The sequence below is a fragment of the Pterocles gutturalis genome, unplaced genomic scaffold, assembly GCF_000699245.1.
Source record: "Pterocles gutturalis isolate BGI_N339 unplaced genomic scaffold, ASM69924v1 scaffold11111, whole genome shotgun sequence".
Classification (NCBI taxonomy): Eukaryota; Metazoa; Chordata; class Aves; order Pterocliformes; family Pteroclidae; genus Pterocles; species Pterocles gutturalis.
In genome coordinates, this window is record NW_010100431.1 from 43,015 (window position 1) to 56,930 (window position 13,916).

Here is a 13,916-nt window from a genome sequence, read left to right on the forward strand (position 1 = left end):
ATCCACAGCTTCTCTAGGCAACCTGTGCCAGTGCCTCACCACCCTCACAGTAAAACATTTCTCCCTAATACCCAATCTAAATCTGTTTTTCTGCTTAAAATCATTATTCAAGAGCACTGCTTCAGTGTGATGGAGTTTAAACAGAGAAATGTAAGAACAGTAATTCTATTAAAACTGGTTTTTTTTTGTTTGTTTTGTTTTAAATAGGAATTAAACCAAACTGCAAAAATTTCAGAATCTTCTAGGAAACAAAATTACTCATCTTTGCTCAGCTCCAATTATTTTGTTTTATACTGGTCAAGTAAAACAACAACTCCCAAAGGGCATCACCAGAGTAAGCTATTCAGGAATACTAGAAAAGTAAAACAAAATGTATATCCTAACAGCCTACCTTCAGGTACTTTGCTTAACCACTTTAAAATTTCCCCAAGTCAATACATTTCTGTCAATCTTATTGTCTTCCATTAGAATCTGTGTATTGATTGATAAATATTTTTAAATATGTACTGTAGTCTCCTGTAATAGCACTTAGTCATTTGGTTATTACAGCATTCTGATGAATAGCAGGAACATACTGTCATTTATGTACTGTCTGTTCTTCCAGTCAAAGCCTACAATTCCTAGCTGACCTGCACTCCAGCAAATACACCATTTCTGCTGTTATCAGAACTACATGTTTACATACATACACAGAAATCAAGCCACTTTCTAAATAAATAATTAAAAAACTCAGAGAGCACATCTCTGTATATGTTAATTCCCAGAGTTTCAGAAATGTTTTGCTGCCAACTATTCAAGTTTTTTTCCTCTCTCTTATTTAACATCACACAGTCAAAAAATGTGATGCTTTGTCAAGTGTACAACTGAAATAAGAAGTTATGATGAGCTTCAAAATTTTTTTTTGCTCTAGGGTTTTTAGCTTCTCATCCTCCAGGGTGCTGAGCAATGTGACCTCAGTCACTTCACAGCTTAACTCTGCGTATATGAATAGGTCTATTGAAATAAAAGTTCCCAAGTGCTTAAAAGAGGTGCTTGTTTAAATGCTGGCTGGGTCAGAACCACAGTGCTCGGCTTACTGAAGGCATAGCCCATGTCAGCTATTTGGCATTTTTCCTGCCTGAATTTTTACTTTAATGACTTCATGCATGTTACCGCATTAAAGAACAGGTTTGTTTTGTATTTGATGTTTCCTAAGAAAATAATTTAAAAAGCATTTTGTTAACAATTCTCTAAAGCAAGATTTGTAAATGCACTCAGCACTAGCTTACATATTCCGCTAACTCTCTAGAGTTCTCACTGGCTTTCAGGGCAGCACAGTCCAGCTACCAAAACTCAGGAATGTTAAAATTGCTGTAGAAGACCACCATCATGTGACCTACATGGAAACGTAACTGTTAAAGGTCAGTACATCTCCACTACTGGCAACTGAGTATATCAAAGACAGTCTTTGAAAAACAAAGATGGTTTCTACAGTGCAAGATATGCTTTAAATATCTTAAATAGATATATTTAAAATATCTTTAAAATATAAAATTACAACAGACTCCACTTTTCATTCAGACTAATCACAAGTCCTTCAAGATCTCTCTGGTTACAGCCATAGCAAACTTCAAGATCAAAGGACTGAATATCAGTGATTTTTGTCACAAAACCTACTGGCTCTCCAGCTGCTTACTTCAGTAATCCAGTCTCGGGTATTACACACTTCTGTAATGGACATCAAAAATTTCTCCTCAGACTTCAAAAGACCAAGTACCAGTCTGCTAGTTTTAAACATTCATAGTCATAAAAAATGAACCTATTCCTGAAGCCGTAGTTTTGATCTTCATAGCACTAAAGGCTTGAGGAACATGTTTTGAAGGAAAAAATAAATAAGGACATGGAAATTAGAGAAAAATTAGATATAACACAACATCAGTTTATCAAAGAAACATGATGCCAGGCTAATTTCATAGTTTAGTAAATAAGATAACCAATTTTCTAGACAAAAGAAATACAAGAGATATGATCAATTCATGAGAGGGCAGGAATATCATAGAGATGGGACTGAATGACCTTGAGGACTATTCACTCTTATATTCATTGACAAATCGTGAGGTGCTGTTGTAGGGACACAATTTTTTTAAAACCTACTGTGCACTGGGAGTACCTCAGCTGGAAAATACAGCAATAAAGCATGATACTGTACAAGGCCTTGCTTTTAGCTCAGCAACAATATTAGTGCAGTTTGGTCACTTATGTTCAAACAAAACTGATTTAAAGTAGAACAGTTATACAAAAAGGCCAATAGGATTACTAGAGGCTGGTACGTATGGAAGAATGCATGTATCAAAAGCCTATCTTAAAAGCAAAGATTAGAGAAGGCTGGCTTTTCTACTTCAGATAAATGAGGGCTTGACAATAAGATAGCTGTCTCCTTCTACATTAGAAAAATAAACACTGGGGATGGAACAAGAACTAAAGGTCAATACTGGCACAAACAGGCACAATGACAAACACACATTCAGCTTGTCATGAATACACTTAGACTGGAAATTAGAAATTTTATGACCATTACAGAAACCAGGCATCACGGCAGCTTTCTAACTGGAAGAATAAAGAAAAAACATTTTAAGCCAGAGTTTGACAAGTTTCTGGAGAGGATTTTATATGTTTTCCTACGAGAAGGTGGCACTAGAGCTGGTAAATGAAGTCCCTTCCAGTCCTACACTCTTATTTCCTTCAAAGTAATTGTGATGTCTTTGCCATGGTGATATTTACAAAACAAAGCTAGAGAAAATTAACTCAGTGGTTTATAAGCATTACAAATATCTGAAACCTCCAAGCTTTGACAAGCATGCACTCCACTAGTTGGAGAATGAGTCTCTCTAGTGTGAACTGATATTCTTATGGATGTGTTCTGGTTTCATACATCTTTAAAATGCAATTCTCAAGAAATCATTGAGCAAATTTGTTTAAACAATGATTGTTTAACCAATCTAAATATGCAACACCTAATGAGGATTACATATCAAAGTCAAGTCCCACATTTCAGGTCTTTTGCCATCAGGAAAAAAAAAAAAAAAGCTTTATTAGCTTTTAAATAGTATATTCTTCCTATCCACCCCCTAAATTCAAGCACAGAAGGGATTTTGTTCAAACTTTCAAAGAAAACCCAAACCACAATTGGATAAAGACCAGACATAGTCCGAAAGCTTAATGTTTCAGAAAGTAAGGAGTACATGGAAAAAAGGCATTAATGGAAACTGTTTTGGAACTTTAAGTACAGAGGATGATATCTAGTGACTGCTATAATACTGAATCTGCACTGCCATTAAACTTAATCTTCGATATTTTTATTGCAACCTGACCCACTATGACATCTCTAAAGAAAATTACATTGTACACTATTATTTCAAGAAGTCAAACTCAGCCAGTCATCCGGGCCATAAAATAGCAGGTTACTCCATCAGGCTGGCTAAAGCAGCTAGGAATAAAACTAGATTTACCAACCACATTATTTTTATTAGGAAATGTTTCAAAGCAGACATAATCCCAAAAGACCTTAGCCTCATTCCATCCAAAAATACACAACAGAGAGCAGCAAAAACATGAACTGCAGTATAAGGTACAATTTGTAAATGCGAGAAAAAAAATGCAAGATATGCTGTAATATATCATCCTATCAAAGCAAAATAAATTAATGGAACATAGAAATAGAAAAGAGTAAAAACTTATATACAATTCATGTATCAACAATTTAAACCTTTGTTATAAGATCTGACATGTATTAATAGGAAACGCTCCAGTGAATCCCTGCACATCAAGATTTAGTCTGTATGCCTTTTTGCTTTCTTTGAAATTACAGGCTAATATAGGTGTACTAAATCACAGCTAGAGAGCAAGACCTCCAGAACAGGCAAAAAGAAAAAAACAGTATCTTTAACAACAATATTCCTGAAGAACCCTAGTATGTTAATACTACATGCATTTTATTTTGGATCATAGCCACAGAACAGCTAAAGCACTGCTTCTTCTGTAATCATTCTCAATGTGAAGAACTGCTCATAATAGTAACAGAAAAAAAAGCAACGAATTTACTTGGCAATCTTAACACTTGTCAGTAATTCCTTGTACCGTGTTTTCTAACAGGTATTCATGCATACATAATATATGGGTCTTTGTAGATCTGGAATGAAGGATAAGTAAGAGATTTGATAGCTGGAAAGGCAAGTTTTAAATTTTAAATACTGCCAAAGTAGGTTAGATGTACGATGTGAGTTTTATCATCTAAGCAAGCATTCATGTCTTTCAGTTTTAAGCTTTTTTTTTTTCCTATGCAATATGATCACCTCAGGCAGTTTGGTTTAAAGGCTTCAGTCAATGTAAAAATATATTTAAATTAGCCAGGCGTTTGTTACTTTTTTTTTAAGACTCAAATACTGTCTCTGTTTTACAAAGGTGGTTCTATTATGCTAGCTGCATCAAACACAGAATATTAATCAGACTGTGAAGCTCCACTATTTATGTGACACATTTAAGTAACTTAAATTTTGTTAAGTGGCATGGCCACAGATACTGTATGCATAATCTGAGTTTCGAGTCATTTCCCTTTTCTTGTCTGATTTTATTCTACAGAGGAAATGACAGGGTCATTTGGAAATAACTGCAGTGAAAGATCAAAAAGGAAACCTGATTGAGAACACTCTATAATTGCCTGTGCTAGAGAAAAAAATAAAATCCAACGAGTTTGCAATCCATCGCTATAAGATTTCCCTGGAAAACACATACTGTGGTTTCTCTGAAAGGATATCCATTACCACACTAAGTACTGCTTTTATTTGTTGTAGCTGCATCTCTTTTAAAGAAGCAGGTCTTCTCATTAGGCTATTGTACTTTTATTCAGGAGGTAATACTTTTGGCACACGTGGAGCACAAATTTACTCACTGAGCTAAAGCAAGTCATTTCAGTTGAAGCAGATCATTTCAGTTGAAGCAAGTAATTTCACTGGCTTGTCTCAAAGTCTTCATTTGCAGAAGGAGATAATACTGTAATTAAGCTCTGGGAACGCCATGGTTCTTGTTATTTGGGCAAATCTGGCCATTACAATTTACAGTCCCCCATTCCAAAATAACAGATCTTTATCACTGGAGCTAAAAGAAAGCTTTTTAGACATTAGCAGCACTCAGTATAGAGTAAGGATCACATCCAGCTGTGGGCCACGTTGTGTCTACACAGGCTTTTTCTTTTTTCTTCAAGACATTGATCTACATAGCAAGACAACAGTCAGCCCTTCAGCACAGATTAATGTCTGCTTTCAGGATGCAAATTTCACAGTCGGTCTCCTGCCCCCTTCTGTTCCCTGAGCAGACGAACTGCAGAGCACTTAACCTCCTAGCATAACCATACACACCAAACCATGTCTGCCCCACTAACTCGTCAGGGTTTGAGCTGTTCATATAACGGACTGCAAACATAGAAAGTGACGGTCTCCTTCATGGCAAAGCACTTCTAATTATAACAAAGTTGTAACAAAAGAACTTGAAGTCTATGTTGGGTTCACCTCTCATCACATTCTAATACATAAAGCAAGTGCAAATAATGCCACAAATTTGTATGTGTAGCTTCAATGCCTTAAACTGTTACTTACTGAAGAACAATGCATCACCCTATCAAAATAAACTCTACAGGAATATAAGTATTGATTTTCTTAGGCATTGCAGTGGGGTTGGACAAATTAGAGACTCTCTGCCATGGAACTCAGAATACAAAACAGATGGATTAAAATGAACTGGGGCATAGGTAAGAAATGGCTGTAAGAGAGTTATGGCTAAAAATTGTCATGGAGGTTTTGTGACAGTTGTAACTGTAGTTTCTGTGATGGATCTTCATCAAAGTAATCCACAGAAACACATTTCTGACATTCCTTAGTGGAGGTGGCACCTTCAGCAGAGGTGGTAGCCCCTAGCAGACAGTCCATGCAGAGCAACCACTCTTCCGTGGGCTGGGACAGTGTCTGCTGAACTCAGCCATCCAGAAATGGGTTTTAAGAAAACAAAGACATTTCTTTTAAGCTAGTCTACAACTGATAAGATACATAACCCAAATTTACACAAAAAATTACTTAATCAAAGCCTCCATTAAAAATAATTTTACCAATTTGAAAGTGCTAACCAGCCATTGACCTGATTAGCTAATATAAAAAAGCAACTCTAACACTGTAATGCTGAAGCCCTGCTCTACTTACGTAGTGACAGTTTTGTCACCAATTCCATCATGGTTGGAATTTCAACCCACCTTGCAAATGATGAGAATAATTTCTAAATATTTGCATCCATGTCAAGAAAAGTCCTTTTTTTAATAATACGGCTAATTAAAAGCAACATGTCAAGAAATTATCCCACATCATTTACAGAGTGAAACCACCAGCTTAAAGTTTAAAGAAAATTTTCCAGCGCATTAAGTCTAACTTCACTGTGTACTGATAGGCTAAAATACAAGTGCCATCAAAAAAATTCCACTACCGTGCCTCTCTGAGCAACCAGTTGTCTCCTATTATAGATTCTAAATGTAAATACTTTTCAATGTATTGTAACATATATCCTTGAAATGCACAGTCAGCCCAAAGGAATGTTTATTTGATGAATTGAATCTGTCCACTTGATTAAAGGCCAAATTCTGCATCAATGCATTTTTCTGTGTATTTTTTCACATAAAAGTTAGAATACATGACAAAGTTTACAGTCAATCCAATTCACTATTATTAACCCAATGCTTTCAAAATGCTGAATTTCTAGCTAGCTTGTTTCTTTACAGTCAGTATAATTAACTGTTGGTGACTACAGTAGAAACAAAACTCAGTACACAGACATGCATACATAAATATTAGGATTGTGGTCAGACTAGGCTTGGTACACAGCCTTTTCTGATTTTGATTGCTGATTTTAAAATAGTCAGACTTATGCATTGCTAATTCAAATTACATGCATCAACTTATAAATACATACACAAAAGTATTTTTGATTTAACACAACTAACATCTTAACCAAGCAATTCATTTACACTTTTTTGAAATCCAAAATTAATTTTGAACACGAGGATCAAAACATCTAACTTGTATTCTCTAATCAGCCATTTTACATTAGTAATGCAGTAACATTGACATGGAGCTGCTTTGAGCAACATAAAACGTATGCCACAGTGCATTCATTAAATAACTCTGCATAATGAGTTCCATCTATATAAATGACTTACCTCATTACTTATCACAAGTTCTTCTCCAGGACTGTGGAAGAGGTATTCATATAGTTTATAGTGTTTAAATAAGCTAGAAAACAAGAGAATATAGTGCTATTACAGCTGTAAATCTCTGGAAAGGTAACAACATGAAAGATTCTGTTAAACTAAGAGTTACTCTCCAGCATGGTAATACTCCAAATTTTAAAAAGAAAAGGTTGTTTAACTTCAGGTACAATATGCAGAATATTTAGTTTATAGGATTTAATATCAGATGACCATAAAAATACAGTATGATATTTAAAAATATAACCCCTTTGTCCTTATGAAATTGAACTCTGAAAAGACAAAGTTCTACTCTGAAAAAAAAGTAATTCCTAAAGCACTTATCACCAGGATACTTATGCTTTTAATATCGGCAATAGTGGACAAGAAGGAAACAAAGCCAAATCAGCTTTCAGATTATGGGATGGGCTGCCAGTCCAGGGAGCAAGTTTTATCTTGGAACACCAAAGCAATAAAGAATGGAAGCATTTATTCTCTCAAGGTCAAGTTTCAAAATCAGTGTAGTATTTACTCTAAGAAAAACTAAAAAAACTAGATTGACACACTAGAGTTTTGTGTATTACAACAAAAGTAACTTTAAGTAGACTTTCTCAATGACCTAAAATACTTATCTTCCTTAAAACATATACAGCTTTCCTTTCACGTTTTAAATAATTTTCCTTGTTCCCTTTCCTAATGATCAATGATATGCCATTTGTTTAATCAAAGGTTTGGTTTGTCACAGTCCATCTGTTACAGTTACTTGTTCTCTTTAAAATCATGATACAGAACTTCTGGCTTCTGTCACGTCATTTTGACATATGATTTAAAACACAGCTCTGTGATTTCATGGCAAGTGCAGGCTGAAGAATGATTCCAAGAGTTTATCACACTCTTGCCTGATGCACCCATGAAAGATACAGCAATATTTGCAGAGAACTTCTGTAACTGTTTTCTGTGCTTTCTGGCTAAGAACAGGACACAGTTTCTTTCCTTAAGAGAGCCATCAACTGGGATGGCAATGCCTCTTTTCTTGGCACTTGCAAGGCCACATCTGCAATCCTGAGGCCTGCTGTGAGGAGGGTTTTGGTCTAGATGGCCTCCAGAAGTCCTTCCCAACCTCAGTTCCTCTATGGTTCTATGAAAAAACACAAGCAATTCTCTAGCTAATACTAAAGACACTGCTACAAGCTGCAGAGTATCATGCAAATGGTACAAAAACATGTTTAAAATACCGGTGCCTGGCCACACCACCGAACACAGGCTACTCTTTAAGACAGGGTGCTGCCCAAGGCTGTTGGAGAGCCAGCCCCTGCAGGTGCCACTCCGGCTGCAGCCCCACGGTGTTGAGGCTTTCCTTCCACCCAGCAGCTTTGCACCCCAGTGCGGCCGGCAGAAGGGCTCTACTGTCCAGCTGTGTGCAAAGCCAGAGGTTCTGTGGGGGGACGTAGGTGCCTGAAACACAATGCTGGCTCTGGGAGGTAACGGGAAGCTAGCTGTGGGACTCGATGCTCAGTACACACTATTTTAGATGACTGTCCTTCCCTGAACCACCACCAGCACTTACACACTGCTGCAAGCCACTGCCACAGTACCAGAGGTCCCACAAAATGCTGCAGACTAGGGATGATTTGCTCTAATTCAAGCAGTGCTAAAGTGCCAACTGATTCACACTAGCTGTTCTTCTAGCTCATGAAAGCAGCTCAGAATGAGAACAAAATGGCAGCACGGCCTGCCTCTCTTACACAACAACAGTACATCTTCCAGCAGTTAGTCAAATGCATCTGTGAAACTTTCAAGCACATTTCTACCCAAATGGGCACAGACATTTTTGCACATACGTACAGATGCATTTCCTAATTTGGTGAGAAGTATTACGACAGTCTCATTGAACATTTGGCTCTTTAAGTGCCATATAAAAGTTTTATTCTACAGTTACATTTAATTCCATCATTCAGTTACCACTAGTTAAAAACCAAATTTGTTTACCGACTTGCATAAGAAATTTGTCTACCACAAATTACAAGTACCCTTCCCCCAACCCAAAGCACATAGGCAATTAATTAAGTTATTACAATATTTGCCATTTCATTTGCAGTACATTTTTACTACAGAATGACACCAAAGAATTCCTGCAATGTTCTAGTGGAGATGCAGGAATTATGTTTAAGCAGACTTCAGGACTTAACCTGGAACTGACTCACACCAATTTATGAAAATACACGTGACCCCCCACACACATACCTATTATTTGGTAAAGTTCTAACAGGGATTATTTGAAAAAGACAAAAAATATTTTATGAACATCATGGACACACAAGAAATGAGATATCTTTCAAATCACACTGGAGGAACTTAACATTTCAAACTTTTTTTCTTTTATTTATTCCAGTGCCTTGGAAAGGAGATGGATTTACAGCACCTGAAAACCAGATCTTTCCCTTCCCCTCCAAATGTGTAATGATGTTCTTTATGGAATAAGTTACAGGTACAGATAATTTATAATATTCCCAAAAATAGAATCTATTACTTTTGGCATTGCTGAATTTTATTTATTTGTTTTTAAACAGAACCCTTGTTCAACCTGGCATCCTTAATCCTGTATCAAGGAAAGAATTCCTCCACTTAATACTCTTAAATCAAATCACATAAACTATACACCAGTATTTATTTTGAAACAACGGTGTAGTTTTCTTTCTTCTGTCAGGCATTATATAAAATGCTTTTTTGTTTGTATCTGTTGTGAACAACTAAAAGATTCTGTACTAATGTTTTTAGCAATTAATAGTTACTCTTGCAAGTAAGGTTATTAAGAATAGACCCTCTTATGATGTCATATGAGAATCTGAAGGTGATTAACAATGACATATTTCCCTAGCTCCACTGCTTCTTGAAAAAAAAAGTCAAGAGCTATGTTGATGTGTGTTTGTCCAAGGAGACAAGATAAAAAGATGATAACTGTCACCTTTCACCAAACCTGAAGGTGTCATTATAGTTGCTGCAGTTTGTGCCAATGTGGTTAAGCATTTGTCCCCATTTCTGTTATAAATCCCATGGGTTTATAGCTCATCCATAAAAATGTGATCTGAACTGAAACGTGTCATACCACCTTGAGAAGAAAAAAAGCAATAGGCCTATAATTTAAAATGAAACAAAAAAAAGTGAAGAACAAGAAAAAATCTTGAAGTAATACATTAATTTGAATTGTAATAAAACTCAGTCAATCTATTTCTGAGTTCATGAAGTTCAAAATACACCAGCATAAGAAGTGTGCTGATTCAGTCCTTATTTAAAAAAACAAATCAAATGACTGAAATAATGGATCCTATAAATGGGACACATGTGACACATTTCAGTGTGTGACTTTGCGACAGCACATACTTGTAATAAATTGAGCAGTTTGAACATACAACCACGTATTTGGTGGTGAAAATACCATTTTGCTGCAAAAGTCTTGTGGCTTGATTGTATTATCGCCCAGATAATACTTCGGTGGTTGTAGGATGGAGCACCTAATCTCTTGAATGAAATTCTTGCAACTGTGAAGGAATTGCTTACCAGTCAAGATCTCTTTCAGTGGATAATTTACACAAGAGCTATACACATGCTATTTGGAAAGAACATTTGTTCCAAATAAATATACAAAAGGCATAGACAGGAAGGGAGAAGTAAAAAAAGTTGAGTGAGACATTTTAAATGCCAAGTTTCCTTTTAGTTTAGGGCTAGTACTTGGCAGGACATTGGTTTGCCTTGACTACAGAAATTGGAGATTTAAAGAGATGTTCTCATTTCATATGGGAAGAACACTAAGTTTTTTATATTTTCCCTGAAAAAGAAACAAAAGGAAAAAATGAGAGAGAAGGAGAAAGAAACAAACTTTATAGTCCAATTGTTTAAGAAATCACTTGTGTTAGGTTTAAATCCCCAGTCTGAATCAGAGTACCCTAAACTGGAAGGCTATCAGCTGTCCTACTATTTTGTTTGTCTTCAAGAAGAAACACTTTTCTGCATCCAGGAAAACACTTTAAAAAACCCTCTTTGATGTATTACACTTTTCCTAGCAAAAGAACAGTCAGAAAATTACCAACAATTCTATGTACAGATCAGTTGATCTCACTCCCTTTTTATGCCCATCTGCAACAAAATCTCTCCCTCCAACCACCACTCAGGTCAGAAAATGGGCTGAAAGGTACAGATGTAGTACAGCATATGAGCATATATTACAACCTTTTCCATTCTCCATCTCCTTGACCCCAACATTCATGACTGATACAACAGCTTGAGAACCATTCTGTCTATCAGGTACTGGAAACAGTGATACATGAGTATAGCCACTGTCCTAACTATGGTGTTTCAGAGAAAGGTCTGTATGCGTTACTGTATAGTTAAGACTTTACGTGAAGACGTGTGATTGGCTGCTATCAGATCCTTATTTTTTTCTCAGATAAACAACTGAATAACTGCTGTTTGCATCTCTTTCTGTGTCTCTGTTTAAGAGCTGAAACCTGTCTTGAAACTTTTTCATGTAAATGCTGAACTTATGCTAAATTTGAAACGCAACATTTTTGTGACTCATGTGACCGTAGCCTTAATTCTGTAAGGTACATAACTTCAAACCACTTAAGAAGTCCACTACAGCTGTCAAGGCCAGACAAATACTTAAGGTTATAGACAAGATCAAGGATTTTGTTCAACTGGAATCTCAAAATAGAATGTTTTAACAGCAAACTGAGAATATTGTCTATACACTGCTCTCCCCTTTTCCTTTTATCACTCAAAACAAAACCCAGAAGGAAGCTTTTCAGCACAATCTTACATTTTAATAAACTTCCAGCCTAAATTTATCTCCTGAGCTTTGACATCTGAGGCCAGATCTTTACTGCCACTTGCATATTCTCTCTTCTTTTTCATGTTTTAAAGTTTGCTGCCTGCAGCATATTGTCACGGTATGAACATATCCAGTTAAATAATTTTAACTTATTATGTCAGCCAATTTCCTACCACATTAAATTATTCAAATAAGAAAGAATGGATCTTGTAGAAATAAATACCTGATATTCAAGTAATCAATGACGGCTTTGGCTTGCTCAATGCTGAAGGAATCCAAGTCACCACTTCTTTCTGAATCAGTTTCTCCTATTCCAGCCATTGCTTTTCCAAGTTCTTTTAAATTATCTCCTAAAGTCATACGTTTGTCTGCAAAGTAATCCCAAAGAACAAAAAGTAAGTATAAACGTGATAGGGTGGGGTGGGGTTTTTTGGCCCATTTTAATTTTAAGATTTCTTGAAGTTTAAGAAGTTACATTATGAGCCATGTAGAAATGCAAAAAGGAACAGCAGTCAAACATTTTTGTCTGTTGCCATTATTCTTATCAATAAAATGTACATTAAAATTCCATCACAAAATCACTGATCCACCTTCATAATGTAAGGATCACAATAATGGGTGTTTAAAATACTACAGCTTGGCCTCTTATTTGTGCAGAGATAACCACAAGCAGAATAAACTGTAAATTTGAGAAGCATAGTATGTTTATCTTTAAAATAAATTTACTACTGTTTATGTAAAAGATTGTTCTTCTGACCATGCCCCTTGCAATATAAACCAGTAATACAGGAACAGATGTTAAAAAGGGTAACCAATTTTTTAAAAGTGTCTACAGTCATAATTGATTAAACATGAATATGCATAATACTCTGCACGTATCATCAAACTTGGAGACATTTTTGCATCCCCCCAAAATAGATAATTACTTTACATTTTTACCTTGGATATCAAAACCAAATGTCAAAAGAGTTCTGAATTAAAATTCAGATCTTTTGTTAACTGTCTTGACAAAGAGGAAAATCTTAAACATATCAGTGCTCGATGAACCTACCTTTAAAAATAAAGGATTAATTTTTCTGATTTGGGTTCAGTATGTGCTGTCACTAGAACCATGGTGGCATTTAAAAAAAAGTTACAAACACAATTTACTTGTTCTTTTTAAGTCTAAAAAAATCTAGAGTACAAAATGGGAAATATCCACTGGTGGTGAACTAGATTTATTTTCCTTATTGTTTTAATTCTCTACTGATCTGCTCCTCGGTTCTTTGTACAGAAAGCAAATTAAAAAACTTACAAGATTCTAGTCTTTATAGTTTTGCCTTTTAGTGGTACAGTAATCAAAATCCTGAAAATTTCACCTCAGTTTTCAATAACAGAGGCATCACTATATGAATAACTGTAAGTGGAAGGAACAAGAAAGAAATACAGAGAATGTTGAGGAAATAGAACAGAATAGAATAGAAGCCACAGGAAATGAGAAAGAGCAATAGAATCAGAAATATCACAGTTAGTAGGGAAGTGAAGACACATAACAGATCATGAGCAGTCACAACACCTGGGCCCAGGTCTGTCACCAGCTAGTCCAAATTTTCTCTTTTCTCTGCACAACTGATTTTCAGCCCCAACTACCTCTCTCAGGAAGGCTCTCACAACACTTCTGTGGTACAGGGACCACTTTACCCTCAAAGTATACAAGATGAACCAAACCACATCAGTAATCATCCTGCCTCCCAAAAAGCCAAAACCTCCAGTTTTCCTCTCTCCTTCACCAGCCTTAAACGAGTTTCCACGACCCTTCTCTAAATCCATTCTTCCTGTTCCATGCCA

The 13,916-nt window shown here is 35.9% G+C and overlaps 1 protein-coding gene across 1 annotated transcript in view; it reads right to left on the reverse strand.

Moving 5' to 3' along the window:
* LOC104466375 (chromosome unknown open reading frame, human C10orf107) overlaps nt 1-13,916 on the reverse strand; it is a 45,278-nt gene that overhangs the window by 26,603 nt on the left and 4,759 nt on the right. Inside the window, exons 3-4 of the mRNA XM_010079767.1 lie at nt 12,313-12,457; nt 7,235-7,307 (exon numbers count right to left, since the gene is read on the reverse strand). Coding sequence (XP_010078069.1) covers nt 7,235-7,307; nt 12,313-12,457 — 218 coding nt within the window. The remainder of the gene's footprint in view (nt 1-7,234; nt 7,308-12,312; nt 12,458-13,916) is intronic.